The sequence below is a fragment of the Xiphias gladius genome, chromosome 1, assembly GCF_016859285.1.
Source record: "Xiphias gladius isolate SHS-SW01 ecotype Sanya breed wild chromosome 1, ASM1685928v1, whole genome shotgun sequence".
NCBI lineage: Eukaryota > Metazoa > Chordata > Actinopteri > Istiophoriformes > Xiphiidae > Xiphias > Xiphias gladius.
Window position 1 is genome coordinate 3,616,501 of NC_053400.1, and position 10,441 is coordinate 3,626,941.

Consider the following 10,441-nt stretch of genomic DNA (forward strand, 5'->3'; position numbering starts at 1 on the left):
AGGAAATTATCTGCCACACAGTTTTTACAGCGGTTACACGGTTATTTAAAACTATTAACTTTGCTACAATTTCAGGCTTAAATGAGATGTCCAATTAAATATCATCTGATTAGAAATGGAGTACTTCTAACAAATATCTGCTATGCTATGGACATGTGGCATACCATTCATGTGTTTACTATTAGGAGTATTAGCAATATTTGTCCTTGTCAGTTTGTTCCATTGTTTTCCCCTTTTATTGTTTTTATTTTTTCCCCCATTCTATTATTTGTCCATTTCTATACACAGTATATTAATTTATTCATTTGGTTTCTGAGTCTGTCATCTAGTCTGACACTTGCATCCGGGTATCATCTCTGTTTCTTGTCTTTACCCACTTGCATGTCCCAGCTTTTACCAGGTGGAATGCCGAGAGACATGCTGGGCATGCCTAAAATCCGTTAACAGACATACAGACTCTTATGAAAACCTATGGACTGTTAGATTTAGCTTCCACAATATCTCACAAAACAGAACAAAACACATGTATCTCTTTATTATTTATTGAACTGTGACAGATGTGATTGATGGGAAAAGTTCTCAACTTGTCCTAAGAGCTTTAAGAGTGAAGAAGGATTGTATGGAAAAAGTTTCTTTGTCTGGAGCCTTGTCACCACCTCTCTGAGCTCTGACAAACAGAGGACTGCTCTGGCTAATGTTTCACGGGTCACCTGCCCTGACAGAGGTGCCATGTTAGTACATGGTTTTTGCTTACTCTGTAATACTGGCAGTGAAAGCCCTTCTGTTCTTCTTTCAAGTGTGGAGTTAGGTTCACTCAGTGATCCTGCTGAGTCAAATGACTCACATTGTTGCTGTCCGGTGAATACTGGTTGTCCACTAGTCTCCTGTTTCACATCCAAGGCAGTACATCCCCTTTTCTCATATAAAGATGCCGCTGGTTCATCCTCAGAGATCACAATGTCCTCTGGATTTGATTCATCAGAACTATCGTACTCTACAAGGCGAAGCCCAGCAACCACACCAATCCTTTCCATTGGTGGAATAACACCTGTGGGCTGGACACAGGAGCTGAGTTCAACTTGATCTGGCTCACCTTTATATGTCAGTGCAGACATATCAACATCACATGGGCAAGTAAGTGACTCCTTATAGTCTGATGTGCTGACTCTTTCACATGCTGCAGTGAAACCTTGCCAGTCAGCTCTGAGGTACTTGAGGTACCGCACAAAGTACTCCAGAAAGCAGGTTTCAGTGGATATGAGGAAGTCAAGGAGGATGCTGTGATCGAAGGAGACGCTCTGAAGCAGAAGCATGAAGTGGCAGTGAGGGTTGCAGCCAGACGCACAAGCTGCCTCCAACACAGTGAAGTCATCCAACCCAGAACACAGTCTGCAGGGAGAGACAAGCAGTTCAGTTAGCTCATTTTGAAAACATGACAGCTGCCCCCCCACATTCTGTCTTATGAATATTTTCTCCATCTACCATTCACGTCTGTTGAAGCCTACAGGATGGACAAATTCAAGAGTGTGTGTCCTGTTTTAGTGTGATCTCCTGCCAGCTCCGGGATTCACCTTTGTTCCACTTGACCAAGTGTGTTTGCAAGTATTGTCATGTGTTTTCATCACCCTGTTTGCTCTAACAAACTATAAACTGCAGCATTGCTCTCATACACTATTTATAGTTTGTTTCATGTTGCTCAATATTTATTTATTACCCAGGTCAGAACTGCAGAACTGGATTCAGCCCTGAAAAAGGACAATCTGCAGTTCTGACACTCTACAGGGCAATTTTGTTGAATGGCAAGCTAATGGGATCGAACCATTAATGAGTGCAGTCACCTGTTACAGTGTTTGGTTCCAATGAAAATCTGCCTTAAATGTGACTGACCAATTCCACTGTAGATACGAGTACAGGTGTTTGTCAGATCTTTTTCTGCTGACATTTTATTAAAGCTATTACATGTACAAGTTTTTAGTAAAAAAATGAGACAAAGAAAATTGATGCAGTCTATTTTCAGTCCTTCATTCTGTGTCCCCGAATCAGATAGGAGTGTATGCATTACATTCTATTGACATGATCAGCGACAGAGAAGCTTTGCACCCACATGAGCTAATAGAAAGTGGAAAGTGGATGAGAGCAGCAGGCTTCATTTGGGGGAGGAGACATAAAGATCCGCTCAAGTTTTAAGCAGTGTAACTAGTATATACAGGAAGTCACATAGACATTTATAAGATCCACACAAAATATTATTTATTAGCCTATTAGTCTCTTGAGTTTAATCAGAGTGGTGCCAATAACAAAAAACATCCAGTGAGTGGCGGTTCTGCGAACGGAAACACCTTGTTGATGAGAGAGGTTGGAGGAGAATGGCCTGACTGGTTGGAACTGACAGAAAGCTGCGGTAACTCAGATAACCACTCTTTACAGCTGTGGTGAGCTGACCAGCATCTCAGAATGCACAACATGACGAACCTGGAGGCAGATGGGCTACAACAGTAGATGATCACGTCAGGTTTCACTCCTGTCAGCCAAGAACAGAAATCTGAGTCTGGTCTGATATATTTGGATTTCTGCTGAGGCAGCAGATGGTAGGATCAGAATTTGGCGTCAACAGCATGAATCCATGGACCCAGCCTGCTTTGTGTCAACACTCCAGGCTGGTGGTGGTGGTGTGATGGTGTGGGGAATGTTTTCTTGGCACTTTGGGCCCCTTAATACCAATCAATCATTGTTTGAATTCCACAACCTGTCTGAGTATTGTTGCTGACCATGTGCATCCCTTTATGGGCACAATTTACCATCTTCTAATGGCTACTTCCAGCATGATAATGCATCATGTCACAAAGCAAAAAGGCGCTAAAACTGGTTTCATGAACATGACAATGAGTTCAGTGAACTTAAGTGGCCTCCCTAGTCACCAGATCTGAATCCAACAGAACTTGTTTGGGATGTGATAAACCAGAATGAATGTGCAGCTGACAAACCTGCAGAAGTGATGTAATGCAATCATTGACACATGGACCAGAATCTCAAAGGACTGTTTCCAACATCTTGTGGAATCCAGGCCATAAAGAACTGAGGCTGTTTTGACAGCAAAGGGAGGCCCTGCCCAGTATTAGTATAGTGTTCTTAATGTGCTCGGTGAGTGTAAACTTACTCTTCACTTTCCCTCTGCACTTGGCTGTAGTATCTTAGGATGTGTAAATGTGTAAGCACTATTTGAAAGGATTTTCCACCACAATGAGAAATAACTCTTAACATAAATATGGTTACATTTCAAGTCCCTCTCCACTCAAAAAATGTCTTTTACTTATTATTTCACTTAGATGTTTGACCTTCACTGTGCAGGATGAAAAATGCGCCGAGTTGGAAACTTGAAGACTGTCTTCACATTCATCCGCTGAAGGGGGAAGTTTCTATATGCTCATCTTTAAACCTGAATTTAACACACGTACTTATGAGCATGTTTTGTGACATCACAAGTTTTTAGCCAGCTGTGATCCAATACACAACTTACAAAAGAGTGATGTGGAAACTTAAAACATTACAAAACACATTCACTGAGAATGGATTTTTATGTGAAGTAGGAGACATGTAGATCAGCAGTAAAACTTTTGAAATGAATATTTGCATATTCATTTATTCTCAGCGGGAAATGGAAAAATGAGTAGATGTAATTTTTAATGAGGTTACCGAACATTTTGGTGGAAAACCCATAACAGAGACAAATTACTATCCAAAGCAGAGTATTTTATGTCTTTACCTTGTGGGTATCTCTCAAGATACTAAATGGTAAAATTAATATCAGCCTTCAGATATCTGTAACAGCCAAACACTTTTTCCTATTAACTTTGTTTGGATGTCATGTTGATAAATATAAATGACACACACGTGTACCTGTGATGGAGGAATATGGAGAGCGAGGCTTTGGCTGCCTCCATCATGTCATCGTCCTGTTCTCCAAACAGCAGGCTGACCCAGCAGCACAGGTGTGTGACTTCCATCAGCTGGACACTGCACCGCCTCAAGAAGCCCCACAGCCTCTCTAAATACCCATAAACGTCTATGGCACTGTCCGCCCCTGCTGTGAGAGGAGACAGGGAGGATATGAGCATAGCCATACAACTCATATGTGTGAGGACTGCCCCCTACTGTGGAAAGGCTGTAATACAGGGTGTGAAAAATTCATCTTCCTGCTACATTACGGACTCATAAAGACACTGGTGATGTCATGTGTTGCTGTTACTGTGTCTGGACAGACTCCCATTGATATGTTGTTTTGAAAACTGCACATCCTGCGCTATCATCAAACAATCCAGAAGTGAAGGCATAAATACTTACCTAAAGTAAAAGCAGCTGTGCTAGGGTCCTCTATTCTCCTTAACAATACAAGTGTTTGAAAAGACAAACTACCAAGATTACAGATCATAATTACCAGAATCTACAGAAAACTTTTAACCTTCAATAACTGATTTTTTTGGCACTTGGGGGCAGTGGAAACAAGCTGAGAACACAACACTGACATATCGTCACCTTTAAGCTGATAAGGCAAATTTGTTTGCAAGCAGTTGATTATTTACACATCCAGCAGTCGCAGAGCAACCTTATCATTATTTTTTAGTCAAGTTTCTGTCCACCTTATGAATGTAAGACCAATATTCCCTCCATTTCGGCTCTGCTTTGGGTCTATACCTACTCTTGAGAAAAATATCTGGCTCTTTAGCTGCTAAATGCTCCCTTATGTTCTCCAGCCAGTCTCTAACCTTGTCAGTGTGCTGTTTTTTTGGTGCTGGGCAACCAGAGCTAAAAGGACAGTGAATACTGGGCTGACATTCATTAGGTAGACACAAACACAACTAATGAATGCTAATGTTGCTCTGTGTACCCTGTATTTTGCTCTTTGTCTGTTGGGTGTGTAAACAGGGAACTTTTTGCCAACTCAGTTCACATATCACCTTTATAAGATGATAATACAATATGTCAGTATTTTGTTTACAGATTGTTGAACTGCACCAAGTAGCCAAAAAAAGAATCAACTAATGATGCTTTAATCAAAATGTCCTGACACTTTACATTAGTTTAAAGTTCACTTCAAACTCATTGCTATCAACTACCAATTCTTCATACTGTTCTCATGTGACGTTAGCCCAGCAACAAAAAACATATTCAGTATATACTGGATGTGTGTGTTGTGTTTCAGTATGGATTCTCACCTGTTGTACCAGTTGTTTGTATGTGAAGCTCCATGGACTTGAGAAGAAGCAGGCTGACAGCTCTCAGTATCACAGAGTCCGGTTTCTGACCTTCATCACCTTGGACAAGTCTGGTTCCCCCAAAGAAAGAGGCAGACTCCACTTGAACACTCTGCAACCAATTAGCAACCACTGCTGATAACACAGTCTGAGAAAGCATGTTCATATCAGAGCCGAAGTACTCATACTTCAGCCCAGTGGACAGCACTTCTCCTAAAGCCCAGTCCTCTCCAGTCTTCTGAAGCACAGCTCTCTTCAGAAGCAGCAGTGCTCGCTTTTTGATAAAATACTCTGAGGAGAAGCTGACCGTAGTCAGGAGTGCTGAGGAGTGAATGTGGGTCAATCTCTGACACTTCAGACCAGCTCCACATATCAAACTGGATGCAGTCAGTGCCTCAAGCAGGTCCAGCAGGAGGCAGAATGTTGTTTCCCAGTGTTTGCTGCTGGTAAAATCCACCAAACACTTTGCTACCTCTTTTCTCTCATCAGGGAGAAACTTTGAACATAACGCACTTAGGCTGGAGTCAAAAGCTGCCAGAAGTTTCCCAATGATCTCTGATGGAAGAAACACAAAAAATGAGACATTAGATACAACAATACAACAAAGATCACACTGCAAGAAACCTGGGTTGCTTTATTCTGGCCTTCATGTTGGTTGTTTTGCTTTTTCTCTGTTCTTTAACATTGTAAACTACAGACAGGTGACAAATTGGAGGAAAAACCTGAAAAATGAGTGGAGAGAATGAGGGGTCACTGAATGGTTCAATTAGTATGAAAATGATGAGAATCATATGCTATGGCCTTCGCGGTCACCAGATCACAACCCAGTTGAAAAACTACGGCAGATTTTGGATCAACGTGGTAGACAGCACCCTCCAACACAATCGTCAAAACAAGAACTGAGGGAATATCTTTTGGAAGAATGGTGTTCATCCCTCCAGCAGAGTTCCAGAGACTTAGAGAATCAATGCCAAGGCAAATTGAAATTGTTTTGGTGGCTTGTGGTGGCCTAACACCTTACTAAGACACTTTATGTTGGTTTTTCCTAATCAACAGATTAACTGTTAATGTAAATAATAATTAGCTGTAGCCATACATTTGAATCTGTATTTGATTTCCCCACCATATAGTGACATTTAATGTAGCTGCTGATTTGTAAATCCTTAATATAGGACTTCAAACAAAACCAACAACGGCCTTTAACTGCTGACCACTTATTGTTAGCCATTTACAATACCTGTAGCCTTTCAAATAAAGGTTCTGGAGAATTCAGAATATATGGATAACTGAAATCATCTTCTTTTTTAGTTTGCTCTTGCCGTTACAAACTAATCATTAAATAAAACGACTCAGGCCATAAACTAGTCCTATTCGAAGGCCTTCATACTAGGAGTCAGCATTGCTTCCTCCCAGAACTTGGGACTTTTGAGAGAATGAACAGCTCCAAACAAATTGTTACAAGGACAATGTTGAAAATATTAACTCATTGGATGGAAGGAAATTTTCTTAGCAACCCATAAGACTCTTTCATAAATCTGAAAGAGTCTTATGGGCTGCTGATTTCTTTCTGTGAGCAGGAAAGAAATCATATGATTTCTACATGGTTTGTATTATCTTAAATGGAAGAGACCTTTCTTGAAAGATATACGTACCTCAGCCTCCTATTTAGATGCACACATATCTGTCAAAGTCCGCAGAGTTCAGTGAGCACCACATATTCAGTGTGTTTTGTAGTAAGTTTAACAGATGAACATTTAGGGGAAAAAATTAAGTTAAAGCTTTTGGTGGGATCTAATGACAAGTCTTTTTTTAAATATATACACCCCAATATTTGTAATATTACAAATATTGGGGTGGGGCAAATTTCTGGATTTCATATTTTAGGAGGTATCTGACCCTCTGTGCTCCAACCGCAATTATACGTCTGCAAAGACATACTGGTTTTGACACTTAAAAATTAATCAATAAGTAACAAAAAAACTACAGCAGAAAAATGAAAAAACATATGTTTGAAGCGACTGACATACTAGTTTTGAGTGATAGCAAAGAATGCAAAGCAAACTCCTAAATCAGGAAAACAAAAAACAGAATATCTGAGCTTCTACTGGCTGATGAACATGATATTCAGCTGTGACCAACAAGCTTGTCATGGGTTCCATCATCAGCAGGGTTTGGCTGTCACTCAGATCTAAATTAAATGAAAGACAGCCTCTGCCCATAGTGAATGCACAAAACTAAGTGGTTTTACCTTGATGAGCTGCTTTAATAAGTCTTTTTAAGACTTCAGTCAGTGACCACAGACAGGCATCCAATTCAGTACCGGGGGGTGAGCTGTTAAATGCCTGCACACACTTCTGCTGCCAGACAGGACTTACCGTAGCCTAAGAAATGAAAGTATACATTATACACATATAATGTTGGAACAATAGTACAATATGTCACCCCTGTTGGAGACTGCCTCATCCACTGTGTGGGAGACAGTCCCGGAAGCTCCCACAGAAACACCACGAAGTGCCTGTGCACTGCTCTTTAACAGAGGTGGGGCGGTTAACCATACGTACTTATGCAAAACCAAGTTAGCCCTCATCCTTAAAGTCTTTTCCATTGCTAAACCAAAAAATACTGTTTGAAACATTTGTTATAGAGCATAAATCTCCCCTTTGTGTCGCTTGTCGACATTTGTTTTTGAGTATGTAATGGGATCATTGTTGCCTCTTGTGGCCATTGGGGTAAAAAGCAGTCACTACAACTGCAGTTCTCTCCACCTTTACTTTAGGCCAGCCATTCTCAACCAGTGGGTTGAGAACCGTCTACAGCGTGGGCCTCCTACAGCGGTAGGCTTCAGAGTGCCATCTAGTGGGCCACAGAGGCAGCCGTACTGCCAAATATTTCGATTAAAATTAAACTTTTTTTTGTAATTTACTAAGCTAGTTATCGTTGTATCTAAATGTGCTCAAGAATTCACATAAATTAAAAAAAGTCAAATTAACATGCATAATTTCAATGACCAGTTACATTTGAATATCACCATGCCAATCATGACACATGACATACTCAGATGCATTGACACAAAATGTATAGATTCCTGAAACATAACAGTGATGTGGCAGACAAGCCTGCGCCAGCAAAAGCTCCAAAGTGTGTGGTGAGGAAATATGACCCAGCTGCAACCAAAATTCAGTCAATACCACTCTCAAGCGACACCATGACAAGAAGAACTGTTGACATCAGTGATGACATCAAATGCCGATTTGTGGACAGAATAAAGGCAAGCCCATACTTTGCCATAGAGCTGGAAAAGTCGACTAACATTAGCAATGCTGCTTTATTGTTAAGTTTTGTAAGATACTGTAGGGACAGCAATCTTCACGAGAATCCACGGTTTTGCAAGGAGCTTCTCATAAGAACAATGGCAGATAATGTAACGCGCTGCCTTGATGGTTACTTCAACTGCATGAAGTCATGAACATGGCTTTAAAAAATGTTAACTATATTGAGAAAAAGGCATTAGCCTCAAGGTGTTTTGCTGCTCCCTGTGAAAGACTTGAGGCAGATGATTTGCAGCTCTTGTACCACGGTGAAGTATGGTAGCTTTCAAGAGGACGTGTGCTTATTTGCCTTTTTGATCTGAGAAAAGAAGTGCACACATCTTTGGAAGAGCAGCACTCCCCTCTTGCTGAGCATTTCACTGATGGCAAATTTTGTGTAAAACCGCCCTACTTATTTGATAGCACCAATCCCACCACGATTTGATCTCATTATTGTCCAGAAGCAAGCCCATGTGTCTCACTGAGGTAAGCAGATCATTTATTTAGGTCATTACATTTGACAGCCACACAACAAGTTTTCAGCCCAGTTTATTTTTTCTCCCCTTTTGTCATGTTGTGTTTTTTTTCTCATTTATTTGGGAAGGCGATCCTTGGACTTTTTTGACAATCAGAAGTGGGCCTTAAATTGCAAAAGGTTGTGAACCCCAGGCTCAAAGGAAAGGTTTGAAAACGTTAACATCTCTGTTTTTGAGTCTACCATACACAAATCATTTGAACCGGGAAGGTGGCTGGACATCACGGAGGAAGCCGTTCACACCAGCCATCCTAAGAATATGGCTGAGCTGAAGTAGTTCTGTGAGGAAGAATGGTCCAAAATTCCTCCTGAACATTGTGCAGGTCTGATCCACAGCTACTGGAAGCTCTTATTTGTGGCTATTGCTGCCAAAGGAGGTTGGACCAGTTATTAAATCCAAGGGTTCACTGACTTTTTTTCCCCACCAGCACTGTGAACATTTAATGTGTGTGTAAAGACCGAAGATTGGATTTGTTTCTGTGTTATTAGCTTTAGCACATTGTTTTCGTCTATACTTGTGAATTAGATGAAGATCAGATCACAAATTCAGTCTGACAAACTTAGTATCTTTGGAAACCTTCAGAATCTAGAATTTAAAATGTGTTACAATTGGGTGGTTTCAACAAAGTTTGAAAGCAAATACGACGAACCAGCTGCTAAATCAATGTGGTCAGAGAAAGTTTATCAGTAAAGCAGTTTAAAACAAAAATAGATAAACTGTCTACAGTCCTGAGTAGGCTACTCACAGATTTGTGGAGATGATAGACAACACATGTTGAGACACTCTTTGCAGCTAGATGAGAGATAATCTGGTCCTCAGTCTGGAATTGACGGACCTGTTGAATAGTGGGCTTTTTAGATGTCACTGTAATTTTGACACAATAAATGCATTTATTGTGTCAAAATGAATTCGTGCTTTTACTCAGCCTGAGGGGAGTGTGGGACTCACAAGTTGTGAAATGAGATCCATGTCCTGAAACAGCACCCCAAGGATCTCAGCACAGTACGCCGTGACTTCAGGAGGTTGGCTCTGAGAAATCAGGCAGGTCATCTTCTCCACCAGAGTCACACTGATGCAGGTCAGCTCCCAACTGTTTTCATGGCAGTCCTCTGCAGGAGCACACTCTCTGTTCTCCCCGGGCACCAGTCCACACACCCCAGAAAATATCACACCCGCCACATCAGCGGCGTCTTGGCTAGGACATGAGCCCATCAGAAAACATCTGTACGCATCTGTCAGACAGTCAAAGCACTCGGTCACGGAGGGTCGCTCTCTGCAGCTCGCCGTGCGCTCCATGATGTTACCTCTTCCGTGTAGACCTGCCACGTGACACACGCGGAAGCAG

General features: G+C 41.3%; 1 protein-coding gene across 2 annotated transcripts; it reads right to left on the reverse strand.

The window, feature by feature from the left end:
• Window positions 1–532: 532 nt before the first annotated feature.
• Window positions 533–10,441, reverse strand: lins1 (lines homolog 1). 2 transcript variants are annotated; one of them, XM_040120011.1, is made up of 6 exons: window positions 10,045–10,441; window positions 9,842–9,931; window positions 7,501–7,633; window positions 5,214–5,807; window positions 3,898–4,081; window positions 533–1,389 (listed from the first exon to the last, which is right to left on the reverse strand). In XM_040120011.1, exons 1-6 carry the CDS (start codon window positions 10,390–10,392, stop codon window positions 537–539), a joined length of 2,202 nt encoding a protein of 733 aa, XP_039975945.1. In that variant the 5' UTR covers window positions 10,393–10,441; the 3' UTR covers window positions 533–536. The 2 variants fall into 2 exon arrangements, with proteins under 2 accessions (XP_039975945.1, XP_039975085.1); XM_040119151.1 differs by having other exon boundaries at window positions 3,898–4,084.